General features: G+C 45.9%; 1 protein-coding gene across 19 annotated transcripts in view; it reads left to right on the top strand.

Annotated features, from left to right (window-relative positions):
• The window catches only part of LOC115206170 (histone-lysine N-methyltransferase MECOM), a 184,622-nt gene that overhangs the window by 138,412 nt on the left and 24,469 nt on the right, over positions 1-21,741 (top strand). For 18 of the 19 annotated variants that reach the window (XM_029772826.1, XM_029772846.1, XM_029772836.1 and 15 more), the window contains exon 3: positions 16,919-17,053. In XM_029772826.1, the coding sequence (XP_029628686.1) occupies positions 16,919-17,053 (135 nt within the window). Of the gene's footprint in view, positions 1-14,495; positions 15,133-16,918; positions 17,054-21,741 lie in introns of those variants that run through there. The other variant, XM_029772845.1, reaches the window with a different exon arrangement.

Raw genomic sequence — 21,741 nt, 5'->3', positions numbered from 1 at the left:
TCACTGACAGACGGATAGAGCGAGAGAGAGAACGAGGGAGTGAGAGAGAGAGAGGTAATGATGGAGAGAGAGAGATAGATAGAAGGTAGTGTAGTGTAAAGCCCGGGCCCGTTGATTGCCAGTATCTTCTTTGATTCAGAAAGTAGACATGTCGTGCTGTTTTTTTTCCTTTGTAATGCGTCCAGGAATCGCCGGCCTTGAGACAATGCTACATTTTAGTGATTGCAGCGCTGCAGCTGTGGCCACAGGAATGCAGCCTATCCGTCCTCCTCTCTCTCTCTTGCTCTTCTTTCTCCTTTCTCTCTCACTCTTTCGCTCCATCCATCTGTCTTCCTATCCTTGTCTTTCTATTCCCCCCATTTGTTTTTCTTCTTTTCTCCCTTTCCCTCCCTCTCTCTGTTTACCCTGGGGGCTTGAGTCTGGCAACCCAGGGATATCTCTGATTAACACTGAGGCCTTGCTGCCAGGGGCCCTCTCTCTCTCTGCCCCCCCCCCCACACCTCTCTCTTCCTCTCCCCCCTCTCTCTTTCTCTCTCTCCTTTTCTCCTCTCGCTCCCCCCTCTCTCTCTCTCTCTCTCGCTCTCCATGTGTTCCTGGTATGAGGTTTGTTTAGGCTGGCCTGTCTAGGCCTCTAGGGGTCGCTGTTCAGGGCTCACACAGACAGGTAGACAGACTCTCCCTTGTACCAAACAGTGGTGATGACACATGGTGCCCCCCCTCCCCTCCTCTCCCTAGCCCTCCCTGTGCCGTCTCTGGCAGGAGAGGCTGGTTCGTCCACAGACAGGCCAGTGTTTAGTCCACAGGAGGGGATAGCAAGCCTACCGCTGGGCCTGATAAGGGATGAAGGGATGACAGAGGCCACTCAGATACACACATATGCACACAGTAATGCACCCGAATACACACACCAACACATCAACACACACACACACGCGCACAAACACACACACACCTGTGCTGACACAGCAAGCAAGTCCTCTGCCCTGAATGCTGTCGTACACACGCCTGTAATCTGACACTTAGAAACAGCGGGCTCCACAGACTTCTTCCTGTCCCTGCTATCTGTTTCTGTGAAACAGTCTAGATTGTCAGCCAATCAGCTGTCCTGAGGGACAGAGCTATGAGTTAGCGCTGTAGTTTATTTGGCAGAAGACACACACACACATACACACACACACACAGAAGAGAGGGGCTTATAGGCCTGTCTGACTCAAGAGCTTATTGTTGCCTCTCTCTCTCTGTGTCTCCATATAAGTCAAGCTGAGCTGACTGGGTGTACTTGACACCTCACTCTGCCCTTTTCTTCTCATCCACTCCTCTCCTCTTATGAGTGTGGTCGAGTCCCCTGTCTCATATTGCCTATAGTAATGGAGCTGTCAAATTCCAGTCCTACTCCGTGTGTGTGTGTGTGTGTGTGTGTGTGTGTGTGTGTGTGTGTGTGTGTGTGTGTGGTGTGTGTGTGTGTGTGGTGTGTGTGTGTGTGTGTGTGTGTGTGTGTGTGTGTGTGTGTGTGTGTGACTGACTGGAGGGTATCTTATCCAGGGGCTGCTATCTGTATTTACCTGCCTGCCAGCCTGGTGTGGGCCTTCCTCTCTCTGGCCTGGCTGTCAGGTCCTGTACTTTACTTGGCAGAGCTACAAGCTGCTACAAGCTGCTACATGCTGCTACAGGCTGCCACAGGCTGCTATAAGCTGCTACAAGCTGCTACAGGCTGCCACAGGCTGCTATAAGCTGCTACAAGCTGCTACATGCTGCTACAGGCTGCTACAGGCTGCTACAGGCTGCTACAGGCTGATACAGGCTGATACAGGCTGATACAGGCTGATACAGGCTGCTACCGGCTGCTACAAGCTGCTACAGGCTGCTACAGGCTGCTACAGGCTGCTACAAGCTGCTACAGGCTGCTACAGGCTGCTACAGGCTGCTACAGGCTGCTACAGGCTGTTACAAGCTGATACAGGCTGATACAGGCTGCTACAGGCTGATACAGGCTGCTACAGGCTGCTACAGGCTGCTACCGGCTGCTACCGGCTGCTACAGGCTGCTACAGGCTGCTCCAAGCTGCTACAGGCTGCTGCAGGCTGCTACAGGCTGCTACAGACTGCTCCAAGCTGCTACATGCTGCTACAAGCTGCTACAAGCTGCTACAAGATGCTACAGGCTGCTACAGGCTGTTACGGGCCTGCTCCAATGGCAAAGGGATTGTTGACGTTTCGACTCCAACACAAGTCTCCCAACAGTATAATTCTCCCCTCTCTGGCTAAGGTGTACAGCTGAAACTACCAACATGTTGTTCAGTGACATGGTTGTCCAGTGGTCCTCCAAAGAAAGTTCTGTTAGGGATACTAGGTCCTGGCACAGGGAGAGGAATGTGGTATGGTTCAGTCTCTTAGCCTGGTCCCAGATCTGTTTGTGCTGTGGCGTGACAATGACCGTAGGAGTTGGCACGGCAGCTGAAACAGATCTGGGACCAGGTTAAGAGACCGCTTTCTCCTGATTAAGTTGCTTATTGGTTCAGTACCCTACAAGCTGTTACACTGGCCAAGCTGAGTTAGAACAAGTGCAACAATAATTGTTTTTAATAAATTAGGTTATGTTTGTTGTACAATCCCAGTCTTCTACCCACTTGTTATCATTTTGACTGTATTTGACTGTATTTTAGATGTTTGTGTTTTGTGTGCGTATGCATGTGCGTGTGTGTCAGGAGCCCTAAACAGAGCTCATCAACAGACAGGATGTCAGTTAGATCTCACCATTGTAATAAGGGAGATGTTGTCACCCAACCGGGGAAATGGACATTACTGTGTGAGGGTGACTGAGGACGAGCAAGGAGTCTGGCTCTGAGTGTGTGAAACTAGCTACACACACCACACACACACACACACACACACACACACACACACACACACACACACACACGTGCACACACACACACACACACACAAAAAGCACACATACACACTATCCCAACAAGACAGGACCCCACCTGCAGCTGCAGTCCCCCCACCTAAGCTGCCCAAGATAAATAGCAGCATTGATAGGTTCTCACCTCAGTCTCCTGGTGAGACAAAGGGAAACATGGGAGACATTACCAGGGAGACTGACTGAGGAGCAGACATAGTGGGAATTCAGTCCTATTCCCAAACAACCCGTGTTCCTGTCACCTCCTATTCCAGCTGGTCACTTCACGCGCAAAACCATCACAAGGCATACTAACACACACGGGTGGGTCCGGGTGGGGCCGGGCAGAGATGGGTGGGGCCGGGTGGAGCGGGCTGCGATGGAGGGAGGGATGGAATGCAAATGAGGTAGGCGGAATGGGGTAGGGTGGGGGGGTTGGGACAGGGAGGTTCGTTGCTAAATAGGGCAGGGTGGAGTGGGTGTTTGTGGGGTGTTGCTGAGAATATTGGACCATTACATCATGTGGTCTGCTGGTTTAAAACAAAGAGCCCCTGGTCCAATTTGGAACCCCAGAGACTCTTCCTGTGCTGTGTTGGTCCCACTGTATGAGACTAGGGGGCTTGTTGTGCACTCCGCATCCAGCCTCCAGTAGTGTACTTAAAGGGAGGGGGTGAAGGTAGTTAAGTTCAGGTGGGCCATGCTCTGGACTTCAAACACCCACATTAGAACCAACAGTCGCACACAGGATATTGCACTGTGTGGATGGTGAGAGAGAGAGAGAGAGAGAGAGAGAGGACGCTTTGTATCGGGCCCATTAGAGCCTAAACCGATACTAATGAAGCCGTTTCCTGTACAAACGGAGCGACTCGCGGAAGAAACTGCCTCTGCTTTTAATAAGGGTCCCTGTCCAGTTCCAGTTAAGACGCTGGGATTTGGTATTGGGTCGTTCTTTTGCACTGGTTACCAGCGGAACCCCTCAGAAAAGTTCATTACGCATGATTAATGGAGCGGTTTCCTTCCAATGATATCTGTGACAGCACAAAGCTGTCGCAAGGCTTGTCAGAGAGAATTCGAGCTGAATAAGTATTTATGTGATCGTATGTGATGGGTCTCCTCTCACCAGCACCGGCCCTCATCAATCAAGACCTAGCTGCTCGCAGTACTGGGAAATTGGTCTATCAGCGCGGCTGGGCTCCCTGTACCACCCCTCCACCCTCCTCCTCCATCCACCTCCCTTCCTCCCCATTCAATCAGGCCCGGGGCTACAATGCTTCTTTAGCTCTTACTTCTGACCAACACAGGGGTCACAGGGGCGGGGCAGGGGGGACTGGGGAGCCAGAGCCGAGCCCATCCATTACAGCTCTTGTTTCTCTCAGTGGCAGCCGGACGACGGGTTTCTATTAGGAGCTCCCGTCTATTCAGCACCAAGATTACACTAGACCCCCCCCCCCCAAGCCAGCCTTGGTCCCCCCACCCTCACCCATTCCTATCCACCCTGGGGGCCTCTGTCGCCTCAACTCCCACCCCTCATCCCCCCCTCAGTGTTTTACACCGCACAGTCAGTGTTTTTTTCTCTGGCCAAGATGACAATAAACAGCAGAGAGAGAGAGAGAGAGGGACCTGGCCACTGGCTGGAGGGGAAGAATGAGAGGAGACACTCTGACCTGTGGTTTAATGCTGTTGGCTGGGTGTGGATGGGTGTAAACTCTCTGCACTGTCGGACCGGGTAACGGGATGGCTTTGAAGTACCGCCATGTATACACACAGTCCTTCCCATCCCATCAGTATCCCCTTAACCCCCCCCCACACACACACACACACACACACATACATACTCTCTCTCTTTCGTAAACAGATGTGAAGAGCTTGAGCACCTGGCTAGAAACATTGGGGCCATCTCGGTCTAAAATGTACACAGTCCTGGATCAGTCCTAGTTACATCATCAATACGAGCCGGCCTAGATTTCATCATTAGCACGGGCCGATGGAAGATCAAACCGCCACACCTCCTGTGTTTAAGAAGCTCGTTTGTCTCCCTGGGTTGAAGAGACTCTTCATTTACTTAATATGTGTTAGCACTTGAGTGCCGCAAGAGAGAATATTGTTAGGGTCGCAACCCTCGGGTGAATGGATGGGGGTCTTCCTGTCAACGTGAGAGAGAGAGACAGTGCGCCTGTCAAACAAACAGAAATTGAATACGTCGCCTTTTATCAGAATATCCACAGTGTGTAAATACTCCCTCTCTCTAGATTATGACTAACCTCACTTCTTATAAACACCAGGAGTGAACACATTTGTCAGGGACATAGAGCTGAGGGTGTGAGGAAGCTGGAATTTTCTACTCTTCTCAGGGCAAAGGAGGCTCTACTTGTTCTGACTGGAGGACAGGGGTGGGGAGGAGAGGAGGGGAAGGGAAGGGAGGAGAGGAGAGGAGGGGAGGACAGGGGTGGGGAGGAGAGGAGGGGAAGGGAGGAGAGGAGAGGAGGGGAGGGCAGGGGTGGGGAGGAGAGGAGGGGAAGGGAGGAGAGGAGAGGAGGACAGGGGTGGGGAGAAGAGGAGGGGAAGAAAGGAGAGGAGAGGAGGACAGGGGTGGGGAGGAGAGGAGGGGAAGGGAGGAGAGGAGAGGAGGACAGGGGTGGGGAGAAGAGGAGGGGAAGAAAGGAGAGGAGAGGAGGACAGGGGTGGGGAGGAGAGGAGGGGAAGGGAGGAGAGGAGGACAGGGGTGGGGAGAAGAGGAGGGGAAGAAAGGAGAGGAGAGGAGGACAGGGGTGGGGAGGAGAGGAGGGGAAGAAAGGAGAGGAGAGGAGGACAGGGGTGGGGAGGAGAGGAGGGGAAGGGAGGAGAGAAGAGGAGGACGGGGTGGGAAGGAGTGTGTGTGTGTACATGCGTGTGGAGAGAAGAGAAAAGGATGACGGGGAGTCTGGGTGGGGCACGCTAGTTCTTTAAGACTCCCTCACTCTCTCTGGCTGGTTTAGGGCCTGCTGGCAGTGGCTGGACGAGTTCACGGGATTGGAATGCTTCTGCAGGGGCAGCGTAATCAGGACCAACTTCCTCTAATTGAGAAACAAGGTTGCCTCGCTCCCCGGGTCTTTTGTTTCAGTCGGGCCACGCTGACAGAAAGGAGGAAGCTGCCGTCTGACAGCTACGGGACATGTTGTGTGTGTGTAAAAACAGTGTGTCCCTTTGTGTGCGTGTGTGTGTGTGTGTGTGTGTGTGTGTGTGTGTGTGTGTGTGTGTGTGTGTGTGTGGGTGTGTGTGTGCGTGTGCGTGTGCATGCGCGTGTTTGTGTGCGTCTAAGCATGGACAGTAACTATGGTGTCTATATCTGGGTCTGTGCAACACGTGTACTGTATTTGTGTGGGTATGTTTGTTTGTTCTGAGCCATCTCTCCACATGCAAACAGAGAGATTTAAAGGGGAAGTTAAACACTAAATAACTCATACCCTCCCAATGCTAGTCTCTCTCAGTGCAGTCTGACACACCACTAACCACTGTCTTTAACTGTTAAACTAACCCTTAGGGCCATAACGGTACTGTATCCAGACAACCCACCTGTTTGTTACTCATCTGTTCCTGCGTAAGCAAACACCTCCATTGTGGCTTTCCTTTATGAGTATCTCAGAGAAAGAGTACTGACCTAGGATCAGGTCTCCTTTGTCGATATAATCATTATGATCTAAAAATCTAAACTGAATCTTGATCAGAGGTGCTTTGTGATTGTGAAAACCGGCCCTGATTCCTTCCGGGTTAATGTCCCTGGCTTAAAGGCGTTTGTTGCTTTTCTCCAGCAGCTTATAGAGCGTGGGCCTAGGACTTTTGTCTTTGTTAAATGTTGTGTGACAATGGAATTTTCAGAGGTGCCATCCAGATAAAGAAGTGAATTGCGAGCGAGGGGGAGAGAAGTAGGGTGTGATGATGATTATGGGTGGGTGTCATGCTCCATCAGTTGTGCCAGAGCGGGGAGGAAGGGAGGGAGGGATGGTCTGGTCATAGTTCAGCAGTCCTCCATCACTGCAGACCCCCAGATCCGCCATCGATCCCCGGCACGCCCTGCCAGCAGACACCACCTGTGATTGATCCCCAAATCAGTCCCTCACAAACCAGCGCGGTAAAAACCATAACAACCCATCATAAAAGCTGATTTATCTCTCCCCGGCCCCGGCCTCCGGTTCCAATATTAACCAAAAGTGTATGACACCAGAATGATTGGTCTGGAATTGAATAAACCTTGAGTATTGACGCACCATGTCTGATGACTCAATCAAGTCGGACTGCTGCAATGTGCCACCGTGTGATTGCATTGTTTCAGGGTTGAGGGGTAGACCTGCATGCCCACACATCACACACACACACCTTTTGACTGTTGGGGAGGAGATGGGAGCATAATGCATAGTTTCTCAAATAAGTCTCAGATTACCAGGATTTGTGTGGACTGCAGCGAAGTCAGATGTGCGTGTGCGTGTGCGTGTGCGTGTGTGAGAATTCCAACTGGAAGCTGTGTCATATAATGAGAGTGTTGGTCTGAATGGCAAAAGCATGGCGGAGCAGCACCATGTGCCCTGTACTCAGCACAAAGATCTTGGTTAAATATAATTCTGGCCTAACTTATGGGCCTCTGATTGTGCTGGAAACCAGTGAAGCCTTAAATAGAAGCTGCTCCATGTCCCATGGAAGAGGGTTAGTGAGTTTGTTGGCTTTTTCTGACGTTTTTGAGGTTTTTTGTATTGATGATGCAATTTCCTCTGGACTCAAATGAGGATGTTTTCAAAGTAAATGACTGTCTTATAATACAGGCAAGTGCTCCCCCACAACAATGCATGCCCTGATTCTTGTTTTGGGTATTATTATGGAGGCAGAATGTGTTGGCTTCTTAGCTCTTTGGAAAGTCCTTGTGAATTAAATATGTGGTTTTGGTATTTTCTGTCATTAAAAGGTGTGTGCAGACCTAACACGAAAAAATGTAAAGCTTAAAGAAATGGGGCAATTCATGGAAAGCCGTGTTTGGAAAGGCACGCCCCCAAGCCATCAACCCGCGCCTTGACTCTGCACCTTGGTGACGTGTGCGTGATGCCATGGTTATGTCTGAACACCTGCGTGTAAAACTAGTCAGGGTAAAACTGGTCATTAACAAGTTTACCTTTCTGAAATGACATAAATCTCGCCTAGCCACCGAGGAGGGGGAGTTGTTGGGGTGGGTTGGATGGAGTGGAATGGGCTCTCTTGGAGAAACGAGTGTTTGAGTGTCTTGCTTCATCAGACATTATATGTGACGGCTTTTTCACATATCCCGGAAACAGTCAATATTAGCCTTTCAATTGGTCACGGTGTATGAAAAGCACGCAGTCCCTGTCTCAAGTGATCTCTATTTCAAACGTGGCCGGACAGCTCCATAAATGTAATGAATGTGCGACACACGCTCCTCTGAACTGGTGTGTTCTATTGCATCTTTCCTTACATAAAGGGGCTCTTTTAAAGATGATATCTACGAGCGTTTAAGAAGCAATTTGTTCACCCTGCAGCGACTAACAACATGCTCTAATTACCGGGCTTTATCCGGGTGGTGCGGGCTGGCTGGCTTGCTGGCCAGGCTTGTTTTACTTTCCAGCTCTCCAACGCTGAATTTATGTTTTCAAAACGTTACCTTTGACTCCAGTGCGACTTTATCGCACCCCGTGGTCCAAATACACATACAGAGTTGCCTGTGTGCTGAGGCGCTGCGGAGGAAGCCTGTTGGACCTCTCTCAGACTCAGTAACACCCCCCCCTCCCCTTCTCCTCCTCCTCCTACTCAGCCCCCCCACCCGCGACGGTGCATTCCTCCGGCTGCTCTTTGGAGCAGGGGCACACGCCGGGTAGCTCCAAAAATCAGCTGCATGTATGTTTTCAAGTCCTCGCCACACTCTCTGATTTTTACATTTACCTCCTCCCACAGTGTGAATAGTAGCCTACATTGTACCTCAGGCCAGTGGTCATGTTTGGTCAATGCCTTGTTTTAACGCTCCAGTCACGTCTAGTCATTCCTGCTGTCAATTCAATTTACTTCATTTTAGCTACAGGAGACAATATATCTTATTCACATGCAGAATCTCTTATAGATGTGGATCTTTCTGGAATCGGAATAAAAGGGAATTGAACCGTCAATGTGCAGCAAAGATACTTTTACGCACACTTTAAAAATACTTTTAAGCACACGTTATTGACTAACATAGATCCGGGTTCATGCATCACATAGCCTATATCTGACAATATTATTATTATATCAAAACTAAGCTTAACTGTGAGGTTAGACATTCATCACAGCACCCTGTTGCTGATAAAGCCTATAGCATAGGCGCATAGGTTAATTAATATATTTTAAAGCAACAGGGATCAAAAAGCTCTTCCTAATTCTCTGTTTATTGCATTGCCTATTTATACTTCGTTTTTTCTAACATCTCCCAGTTATATTTTAGCTGTCAGCATATGTCTGCTTCTCTCCCACTGCTGCACAGTCTCGGGTGGGAAAGCGCCTGCATGTTGTCGGGATGGAACCTGGCCTGGGCCCCACTGCAGAGCAGAGCTGTCACGGGAGTGGGCTGGGGGGCCTCTACAACAGAACAGACACTGCCAAAATGATGGGGTACTAATTCGGAAAACACGCAGGGCCCAGTCATCAAAGGCCGAAGAATTTGTAGGAAATCATCCCTCTCCCGAAATACCTGGCTGACCCCGGCAAATGAAAATAATCCAAAGTAATTAGAAGTGAGCTGGTCTGGTCCTGAGAGCCCCGGGCGGCAGGGAAAACATAGCGGGCGCGCTGTGTCGCTCGGAGGAGCTGGGCTGAGCCAGGGGGCCGCTGACCTTGTCCACATAAAGCTGTGATTTATGAAGTGCAGGGCACAGCAGCGGGGCTTCTGTCTTCTCCCGGAGAACCAAATTACCGAGGTGGAGATTAACACGCGCTCGCAACGGGTCTACTTCCAGACCAAGGAAATGTTTTATTTACATTTTTCCCCTTTCATTTCCTCTGCTCTCTTTTAATGCGAATTGGTCCGTGAGGAGACTCCCTCCAAACAGGGACTTTTTGGAGGGGTGAGGGCTGGGGGTGTTCGGTGGGAGAGATAGTAGCCATATGCAAAAATGTCCGTTTCTGCTTTGACTTAAAATTTAAAAAGTATCAATGATATGGTTTATGCAGTGTCTATTTTACTCACCTGGATATGTTTACCGATAGTCTATTGTATTTGATATGTATTTCTTTTTTAAATCTCGATTAGGCTATATTATAGATATTAGAACCCATATTTAGAACACTAAAATATTCTGCATAATCATGACAAAATAAAGTTGTTGGCTAATTCGCAGTGAAGTCACTATAACTGTCCTAAAATTACACACCATGACACGGGTGTTGTATCAAAAGTTATATCACTCCTAAATTCGTTTGAGTTTTTAAATATGTTTTTACCACTTGATTGAATCGCCCCACTCTTAACCAAAATAAATTGTCTAGGTGGGCCCGTCTGTAGAGACTCATGATGGAGGCTTAATGCAGCTTTTCGCCGGTGTCAATGGGAGGTCTCTCCATATGAATGGTGGAACTATTTCATGTGGATTTGGCTGCGATATTTTATTTTTCTTCTCTTTTTTTCCCTCTTCGGGAGGATGTGCTGGAATTCACCTTATACACAGTGTTTCCATTAGAGCGACTCAGCAGCCTGACTCGTTACGGCGGTCGGCATCGGGGAGTAGCTCCCTCACGGAGTCAGTTTGCACCTACCCGGCCCAGGAATCCCCACCGAGGGGCTCGTGGTGCCGTAATGCTCTGACTCATACACAAGCTGAGTGTAGATAAACAAGTCAAACAAATGAAGCCCTTTTATAAACCAGATACACACTAATGCATTTTGAAGTCTTACCATAGATTTTCAAGGGGATTTAAGTCAAAACTGTAACTAGGCCACTAAGGAACATTCAATGTCACCATGTTAGCAACTCCAGTGTATATGTGGCTTTGTGTTTTAGGTTATTGTCCTGCTGAAAGGTGAAAATGCCTCCCAGTGTCTGTTGGAAAGCAGACTGACCCAGGTTTTCCTCTAGGATTTTGCCTGTTCTTGGCGCTATTCTGTTTCTTTTTATCCTAAACTGCCTAGTCTTTGCCGATGACAAGCATACCCATAACATGATGCAGCCATCACCGTGCTTGAAAATATGAATAGTGGTACTCAGTGATGAGTTGTGTTGGATTTTCCCCAAACATAGAACTTTGTATTCAGGACATGAAGTTATTTTCTTTGCCATATTTGTTGCAGTTTTACTTTAGGGCCTTAATGCCAACAGGTTGCATGTTTTGGAATATTTGTATTCTGTACAGACTTCCTTCTTTTCACTCTGTCAGTTAGTTTAGTATTGTGGAATAACTACAATGTTGTATATCCATCCTAATTTTTCTCCTATCACAGCCATTAAACTCTGTAACTGTTTTAAAGTCACCAATGGAGAAATCCCTGAGTGGTTTCCTTCCTCTCCGGCAACTGAATTAGGAAGGACGCCTGTATCTTTGTAGTGACTGAGTGTATTGATACATACAATATCCCATAATGTCAAAGTAGAATTATGTTTTTAGACATTTTTACAAATGTAATTTAATAACTTATCCACATCCAAAGGGATATTCAATGTCTGCATTAAGTAAAAATATATATCTACCAATAGGTGCCCTTCTTTGCAAGGCATTGGAAAACCTCCCTGTTTTTTGTGGTTGAATCTGTGTTTGAAATTCCCTGCTCGACTGAGAAACTCGCCAATTACAAATAATTGTATGCGTGCGGTACAGAGATGAGTCATTCAAAAATCATGTTAAACACTATTATTGCACACAGAGTCCATGCAACTTATTATGTGACTTGTTAGCAGATTTTCACTCCTGAACTTATTTAGTTTTGCCATAAAATAAGACATTTCAGCTTTTCATTTTTAATGAATTTGTAAAAATGTCTAAAAACATAATTCCACTTTAACATTATGATATATTGTATGTATACCAGTGTCAAACAATATGAATTTAATAAATTTAAAATTCAGTCTGTAACACCAGAAAATGTGTAAAAAGTCAAGGGGGGTGTGAATACTTTCTGAAGGCACTGTAAATAGCCCACTGATATCCTGTGAAACTCAAGCGTAAATAATTTGTTATACCAAAGTAGCCTCATGTTTCCTACACTGCAATATAAATTGGGAAAAGCTTTGAAAATGTAGTGATGGATTTGTCCAATACTTAAACTGAGAACATTTTCCCAAGTAATTGAGTTGCTAAAACAAACAACTAATACAAACAAATCAGCATGAAAACCCTTGAGAAATTTCACAGCACTTTTAAGTCGATGTACAAAAAAACATTATCCGGATGCCGCAGATGTGAAGTGTCACCCAAATCAGAATGAAACGGTAAGTGGCGTAAAATAGGAGAAATAAAAAAAGCCTCGAGCAGGCTTTTTGGTTTGTAATCTGTTATTAAACAGCTATTACACACTTTATGTGCTAGAATCAAAATAACAAAGGCTTGGGTTCTTTTGATAAAGCCGAACTATGTAATATACTTACGTAATATAATGGACTAGACTATGTGGCGAGTTTTTCAAATAAACATAAATTAGGCTGTGGTTTAAATCACTATACATGGGGGATTTAACAAATGAACAAATGTTTTAAAATTCACTTCCACGGCTCCTCTTATTGTGGATCCAAGAGATGTATTGTAGGTCGTTCAGGTGATTATATATTCAGGCCCATGCAACTGAATCTTTCATGTCTCATCTAGCAATTTAACGCCTTAATGTAGACGATGTTGTGTGCTGCAATTCTGCGGACGAGAAAGCAATGACCCCCATCTCAATAACTCAGCGTCTCCGCGCTTGACTGATGCACTTTTCTCAGGAGATATAGGCACACAGACTGGGAACTTCGTTCAGTATGGAAGGCTTACAACTCAAATTTAGGCTATCCATGAATCTAAACGCTGTTAAATTCTCCACTAAAGAAAACACCTATCAAAATTGGTCTGCATGGCATTAAAGAACGTATTGAAAGGCAACTAATTCCTTGTAAAAGTTTGTTCAGTTGAGAACGCCATCTCCTGACTAGGGAGAGAAGTACAGGCTGAGAAACCGTGAGCGGCCTTTGGTCCAATCTACATTTACCCCAATTTACCCTGGTCACTCGGACCTGCTAGTGATACCACAAAACCCTTGTTTATCCACAAACGTTTCCTCCCTTTCAGAAAGAACTCTGGTCTCTATCAGAATCCTCGATCAGACCCGGAGAGGCCCGGGCAATCACTTTCCCAGATTACTTGTATTTAATAAACAATGGATCATAAAACAAATCCCTCATCCTGACAGGAAGAAAATAGAACAGCTCATAGCTTGAGCTTTCCCAATTTATGGCTAAATTAAAAAGGCTTCCAACAATGGACAAGTCGAGGAAAGGCAGGAAATCAATGAGCTGCGGACCGGGGGCTCTTCTGGGTTCTCAAGCAGCGCGGACTATGGGAATCTCTGGCGAGGTTCACCTTATTTACACATGATTTTTCCTGTCCTTCCTGCACATTTGCTCTGCAATTTCATCAAACAATGGGCATTATCTGGGATAGAAGGTCAATGTCACAGATAGCGGCCACTGAGACATATTAATAATCTCTTCGCACCCCCCCCCACCCCCCACCCCAGAACAGTATAAACCCCTGTTCATGCTTTCCCTGAATAATCAAGTAGACTATAGCCTACTTTTGTATTATTCTAAGTGGTCTATCCCCCCCCCCCCCCCCCCCCCCCCCCCCCCCCGATTTGATTATCCAAAAGAGTTTAGAGTTGGACATAAATGTTAAGAAAAAAGAGTGAAAATGGACAATACAATAGCATTAGTATTTAAAAAAAAGTTTAAACATACAAACAAGCAACAACAACAACAAAAGCAGAAAAAAGTCTTAATTGTATGCATGTTGGCCCTGCTGTATATGCAAGCTGTTACCATTCATTACCATTCATTACAGTTTAGCAGAATAATATTTACAAAGCTATAAATTGTATTGGTATGTTTAGAAATGTGTGTAACAACACCATGCAGGATGGTGGCATGTTGGTCACCTGCGTCCTGTGTCTCTCAGAGCGGCTAGGGCGAGACAGGTCATTGGGGCGCATGCCTTGTCTGTCTCGTAAAGCAGGTGCTCCAAGCAAACAAGGAAAGCGTCACTTAGGCCTAACAATAAAAGTTGTTGTTTTCACTTGGACTATTAATGAGGCTTTATTTCATTAAAACAATACTTTTTTACAGTCCATTACGTATTTTATGAATAGCACAATTATTTTGTAAATGTATAATATTCTTAGATGAGAGTCACTGTCATCATTCAGAAGTCTAAGCTAATAGCATTTTGTGCTTTAACTGGGCTAGGAGTGAGCGGCGAACCCACCCCTCATTGCTCAGGGAAAAACGAGTGAAATGCGAATCATTGCATAATTATTCGGTGGTTTCATTAAAGGCAAATTGGGCTGGTGTGTGTATGTAGTCAATAGCATAGAAGCCCATCCCGACCTCTCTCTGACCTCGCCTCTCCACCGGTCCCCTGTCACTTTAAAATTTACTGCGGGTAGAGTCGCTCAACTTCCGACTGCGGACAGGCAAGATAGCCCGTTTTGCATTGCTCTCTATGGATGGGCGAGCAAGATCCTCTTTAAGAGACAGTCCGTGAAACAGAAACACACACATCACACAGTACGGGACGCGCAAGTAGGTGGGCGATCCTTCCATCTCACTATCACGCGCCGGGGGGAGAGAGAAAGGAAAAGTCGCTCGCTCCACCGCGCTGACACCTGGGAACAGTGGAGGTTCAGAAAGAGAGGAGCGGACGAGACGGGCTCGCGCTGACGGGCTCAACTTGGACCAAGTTAATGTGCCTAGGGATTATGCCGGTGTCTACATGACAATAAGTGAGCGAGAGAGAGAGAGAGGAGCAAACGTCTTGTGGGTCGGAGAAAGAGAAAATACACTGTCAAATCCCTTGGCGCTTTCAAGAACACAGGGCATTACACAAATGGAGCAAAACTAAACGACCGATACATTTTCACATTTTTGTGGTTATTTCCAAACAAGACATTGCAGTTTTCATCAACAGTTTTTATTTTATTTTATTTCTGCGCACGTCGTATTTGCAGATATTGTCTTGTTGCACCAATTGTGCAGAGGATTTACCACGGTAAGCAGCGATCTATTTTATAACCTTTGTTCGTTTGGTAATAAAATTCTGACGTGTTCTTTCTCAGTGATAAAATTATGGTTATAATTAATCGTATGAGCTCTCAATATAAATTAATTGTCAAACTATTGACAAGTATTTTTACAGAGTGAGTCAATACGTTTTCATCAGACATGATTCAATATTTTAGGCAACATAAACATCGATTGGTGTTCTTAACCGATATTCAATTATGGATCAGAACAATATGTCTTGCTTCTTCTTCTCGTAACTGTTATCACTTATCATTTCCTGCCATTGATTTGTTTCCGAATAAAGTTCATTTACTATGTCAGTAATAGGCTATATCCTATATGCTTTCTTTTTTAAATCGTGTTTATAGGCAAACATGCTATAGGCATATTATTGGTTCGTTTTTATTGATTAAAACATTATCTGTGTTTAAATTATAGGCAATAAGTAATATGTCATTTTCCATTGTCTTGCAGAATTTAATTCATAATGCAAAGTGAATTTAGCAAATAAATAAAGATTATGTGCATTGTTGACACATGTGCTTATCACATTTTCAAGGTAGGCCAGAAAAAACCGAGCATTCGGCTATTTTGTTATTTTGTCTGTATGTTATAAATTGTGTAGACTGCAACGAACTCCTGTCCTGGCTGACATCCACAGTGGCCTTTTCACACGAATTATATCTCACCTTAATTCGTTGTAAAAAAAAATATTTCCGAATAATTATTAGGCCTATCATTTATCTATTCCTAGCATCTATCTAAGTAGAATGACGTTTTATTGTATGTATAGGCCTGCTTTGGTCATATGGTAATATAGTTAATTTACTGAATATGATAGGGTAGTTAATTATGCCTACATAGCTGATAATAAAGTAGAAATCAGGGAGTTCTTTATAAAATTGGTCGTGTTTTGGTTGAGTGAATGGTGTGCATTAAAGGTTATTTGCATGTCGCAGCCCGCTGGGGTTAACGTGCTTTTCACTCCTAAATATTAGGCGCTATTGTCCAATATATCCTCATCATCAACCCTCTGAGAGACTTTTCAATCAACTTCAGCTTTATAATAATATTACGTTTTATTTCAAAAGAAAACCAGTTGATATCAGGAATTGTGGAATAGAGTAAATGTTTCAACAAATGTTGATACGAATATAAATGTGTAATAATAATTTAATAACACCGTTTTTTTTGGTTTAGACAAAATACCAACACTGATTTTGTGGTTGCTTTTTGTGCCTTCATTTATTCAGCACAACTCAGTATTTCATTTTTAGGTCACTTGATAGTAAGCATTGTTATGAAACATGTTGCACACAGTGAAATGGATCCAATATGTTCATTTTGATTACCATATTCATGAGATAATTGTAAATGTTCAGCAATAAAGAAATACATTTGTTTTGATGTCTTAAAAACATTGTTTTACATGTCAAGTAATTGAAAGACATGCCTTTTAGTTGTGCACATTCAGCACAGTGATATTCTCTATTGCGTTTCACTGCTGTCCTAGAGAGTGTGACTGTCCCTGTGTATGAGTTTGAGTGGGCTTTTCATTTGTGTGTGTGTGTGTGTGTGTGTGTGTGTGTGTGTGTGTGTGTGTGTGTGTGTGTGTGTTCCTGCCCTGCGTGTGTAATAATGCAGCCTCACAACAGTGAGTGTGGCCTTGTTTCTCGGTGGGAGGTATGTGGTTCGTCCATGTGGACACAGTAACCTGTGCAGAATCAGATAGAGATCAAAGTGTTAACCCCCCCCCCTCTACCTCTCTCCAGATCTTGGACGGGTCGGGCCATGTAAAGTTCTGTGTGGATGCCAGCGAGCCTGATATCGGGAGCTGGCTGAAGCACATCCAGTTTTCCCCCACGGCCCACCAGCACAACCTGACGCCGTGCCAGATAGATGATCAGGTATGTGAAGAGGAGACCGCCCTCCTGCCTGCCACAGGGCCTTAGTGAACCGCCATGTCCTGCCTGGTGTTGTGTTAGAAGGTGTTATTGTGATCTAGTTCAGATAGCCCCTGTGCGGCCCACCCTGCGTTCAGTATCAGCTCCCCTCTCCTCTCACACACACACACACACACACACACACACACACACACACACACACACACACACACACACACACACACACACACACACACACACACACACACACACCTGGCCTCAGAGGGCCCATCTGTGTGTTGTGTTTCTGTGTAATTGTGTCTTGGCTTCGGTGTGTGGAGGACCACAGGGCCAGATCACACACGGCTGTCGTGCTGATAGTCACAGACACTTCACACACGCTTGCACTGTATACTTCCAGATATGTGTGGAATGCCCCATGGCTCTTTCCCTCCTCACCTGGAAGAGACAGGACAGGAAGGCCTATCTGACACATAGGGGCATTTTCACTTCACTCATTCACTGGTTAAATCGTATTTTATGGACTCAGACTACACACACACACCTATAGTAAGGGAGACTTCATTTGACATGGACAGTGCATTCCATGTCTTGACGGAAGATAAATTGATAGAAAAGTTTGTATCACTTTTCATTACTTCTTCATAAAGAGTTTAGAAATACTTATATATGTTGCAGATAACAGACAAGGAATCGGTTTCAAATGTAATATTGATGACTGGATGTAATTTGTAACTAGAAACATTGTCATCATGATTATATCATCATTAACGTTATCATAATGTCACTATACAAGCGGTTATTTAACACTCCAAATTATTTAGAAAAAGTGTATTTTGAGAGGAAGACTACTTCAGATTCTTATTTGACAGAGTAGTATAAAGAATCCCAATGGGTGTGTCCCAGTTGTCACCCTATTTTCTATAGTGCACTATGTATGCCCCCTATAAGAGCTCTGGTCCAAAGTAGTGCGCTATGTAGGGAATAGGGTGCCATTTGAGACACAAACCAATGTGATGCAGTGTTTGATGTAGCCTTCTGATTGGCCCTCTCTCTGAGGTGTGACTGACTGTTTTCACTGTGGTTCTGCTCGGGTGGCTGTCTGAGTCTGGCCTGGGTCATGGACAAGGCTGTGATCAGATTACTGCTAGGTACCACACACTGTCACAACACTGTCTTCACGTCTTCCGGACAAACCTGATGTTTTTCATAGCACAGTAACGGCCCGCAAAGCCTGTCTAGGCTTAAATTCCGTGTGTAAAGTGGAGTGGTCTGGTTGGATGTCAGAAAAGTCTATTAGTTATGTTTCTATCAGAGTATGAATGTGTGTGTTTGTCTTTTATATGCCTCTTTATCCACACACTGTGCATGATCGGGCCCTTTAGCAGGACTATGTGAATGTTCATTGCGGTTCTGATGGCTCCCCGTGCTCCTCATCCTAAAGCTGGAAGTGAGGAATGTAGTCCCTTACCTCTTTCCAACAGGTTTTACAGCTGCTGGGAAGTGCTGACTGTGAAGTCAGCCTGAAACCACATATTACACCCTCTTACACAATCAGTCCCACATTGTGGACTAACCTGGCTTCAATCCTCTTATTTCTGACCTAGTCCTGTTTATAATAAAACTTTATGTCCAATCTCAAGAGGGTGAGGAAAGTAAAGGAGAGGAAGAGGGGAGTGGAGGAAGGGAGGAGAGAGAAGAAAGAGAGCTAGAAGAACTGTCAGGGGTTCCTACTCGGGTGTGTGTGTGTGTGTGTGCGTGCGTGTGTGTGTGTGTGTGCGTGCTCGACATAGGGAATAGCAAGGCTTGCATAGTGCTGCAGCAGTATGGCGTGTGTGATCATGTCTTAGTGTTAAGAGCTGGTCAAAGTTAGCGAAGTATAAACATGTGTAACATGTTATTTTAAACAGTGTTATTACCGATAACAATAACTACTCATCAACGCTCTGCACTGCAGTCGGTGACTATTGGGTCTCATTCAATCAATGATCTGAGATCAGATCTGTTGGGAGTAAAAACTGTTTTTTTTTTCAGCACCATAGTGGTGAATTAAACTGCTCTCTGGTCAGATTCACCTGTGATCATCACTGAGCATTGTACAGAGAATAGATTTGAAGTATTTTTACTATGGAAATGTCTCAACCATATCCCACTCGTACAGTAGCCTACATGGGACAGGCTGAAGGGTAAATGGATTAGCAGTGTAATTCTCATGATCTGACGAGCGACTAAAGACTCTTTCATAAGACTGTGGATGGATATGAGGGCTAATCTCATTAGCCATATTGATTCTCCCACGCAGCACAAAGAGACATGAAGTGGATGAATTGGCTGTTTTAATGTGTGAAAGGTTCTGTGATCATAGAAGTAGACTGGAGAGTTGAGTGTCTCAGTGTGGAAGTGCTGATCTAGGATCCGTTTTGTCTTTTGGATCATAATGAATGCAATTATATAGACAGGGAGGAACTGATCCTAGATCAGGGCCCGTATTCATTAAGTGTCTCGGAGTAAGAGTGCTGATCTTGGGTCAGTTTTGTCCTTTGGATCATAATGAATACAATTATATAGACAGAGAGGACCTGATCCTAGATCAGCACTGTAGCTGGTGGCTGGCATACCTGATAGATGACCTATCTGAGAGGAAGGACGTTGGAGGAACAGAGAGGGCGTGTCAGTGTCCCGAGGAAAATCGGACTCTTTGTTTGCACTAGTGACTAATGATGTCAAGGTAACCAACTTCTCCAAGATAATAGCCTCTGATACGTCTGTAGTTATGACCTCTACAAGAAACACTGTGAGATAGAGAGAGAGAGAGAGGGAGAGTGTATTGTGTGTGTGTGTGCACGCGTGCATGTTTGTGCATGTGTGTTTGCTCATGTGTTTGTCTATGTATGTGTGTGCGTGTGAGTATGTGTGTTTGTCTAGGTACCTATCCTCAGTGTTATATTTGTCTAGGTACCTATCCTCAGTGTTATATTTGTCTAGGTACCTATCCTCAGGGTTATATTTGTCTAGGTACCTATCCTCAGGGTTATATTTGTCTAGGTACCTATCCTCAGGGTTATATTTGTCTAGGTACCTATCCTCAGGGTTATATTTGTCTAGGTACCTATCCTCAGGGTTATATTTGTCTAGGTACCTATCCTCAGGGTTATATTTGTCTAGGTACCTATCCTCAGTGTTATATTCGTCTAGGTACCTATCCTCAGGGTTATATTTGTCTAGGTACCTATCCTCAGGGTTATATTTGTCTAGGTACCTATCCTCAGTGTTATATTTGTCTAGGTACCTATCCTCAGTGTTATATTTGTCTAGGTACCTATCCTCAGGGTTATATTTGTCTAGGTACCTATCCTCAGTGTTATATTCGTCTAGGTACCTATCCTCAGGGTTATATTTGTCTAGGTACCTATCCTCAGTGTTATATTTGTCTAGGTACCTATCCTCAGGGTTATATTTGTCTAGGTACCTATCCTCAGTGTTATATTCGTCTAGGTACCTATCCTCAGGGTTATATTTGTCTAGGTACCTATCCTCAGTGTTATATTTGTCTAGGTACCTATCCTCAGGGTTATATTTGTCTAGGTACCTATCCTCAGTGTTATATTTGTCTAGGTACCTATCCTCAGTGTTATATTTGTCTAGGTACCTATCCTCAGTGTTATATTTGTCTAGGTACCTATCCTGGTGTGTTATATTGGCCCAATCCCCCATTGATAATGCAAGGTATTAAAGTCTAATAATGATTGTGTATCCTGTGACTCCTGGCTGGCTCTAGAGGTCAAGGCTTGGGGCTCTGGAGGTCAAGGCTTGGGGCTCTGGAGGTCAAGGCTTGGGCTCTGGAGGTCAAGGCTTGGGGCTCTGGAGGTCAAGGCTTGGGCTCTGGAGGTCAAGGCTTGGGCTCTGGAGGTCAAGGCTTGGGGCTCTGGAGGTCAAGGCTTGGGCTCTGGAGGTGAAGGCTTGGGGCTCTAGAGTTCAAGGCTTGGGGCTCTGGAGGTCAAGGCTTGGGGCTCTGGAGGTCAAGGCTTGGGGCTCTAGAGGTCAAGGCTTGGGGCTCTAGAGGTCAAGGCTTGGGCTCTGGCGGTCAAGGCTTGGGGTTCTGGAGGTCAAGGCTTGGGGCTCTAGAGGTCAAGGCTTGGGCTCTGGAGGTCAAGGCTTGGGGCTCTGGAGGTCAAGGCTTGGGGCTCTAGAGGTCAAGGCTTGGGGCTCTAGAGGTCAAGGCTTGGGGCTCTAGAGGTCAAGGCTTGGGCTCTGGCGGTCAAGGCTTGGGGTTCTGGAGGTCAAGGCTTGGGGCTCTAGAGGTCAAGGCTTGGGCTCTGGAGGTCAAGGCTTGGGGCTCTGGAGGTCAAGGCTTGGGGCTCTAGAGGTCAAGGCTTGGGGCTCTAGAGGTCAAGGCTTGGGCTCTGGCGGTCAAGGCTTGGGGTTCTGGAGGTCAAGGCTTGGGGCTCTAGAGGTCAAGGCTTGGGCTCTGGAGGTCAAGGCTTGGGGCTCTGGAGGTCAAGGCTTGGGGCTCTAGAGGTCAAGGCTTGGGGCTCTAGAGGTCAAGGCTTGGGGCTCTAGAGGTCAAGGCTTGGGGCTCTAGAGGTCAAGGCTTGGGCTCTGGCGGTCAAGGCTTGGGGTTCTGGAGGTCAAGGCTTGGGGCTCTAGAGGTCAAGGCTTGGGCTCTGGAGGTCAAGGCTTGGGGCTCTGGA

This window comes from Salmo trutta, chromosome 13, assembly GCF_901001165.1.
Source record: "Salmo trutta chromosome 13, fSalTru1.1, whole genome shotgun sequence".
Lineage (NCBI taxonomy): Eukaryota > Metazoa > Chordata > Actinopteri > Salmoniformes > Salmonidae > Salmo > Salmo trutta.
The sequence above is the reverse complement of the archived record's forward strand: the minus strand, read 5'-3'. Positions and strand labels throughout refer to the sequence as shown.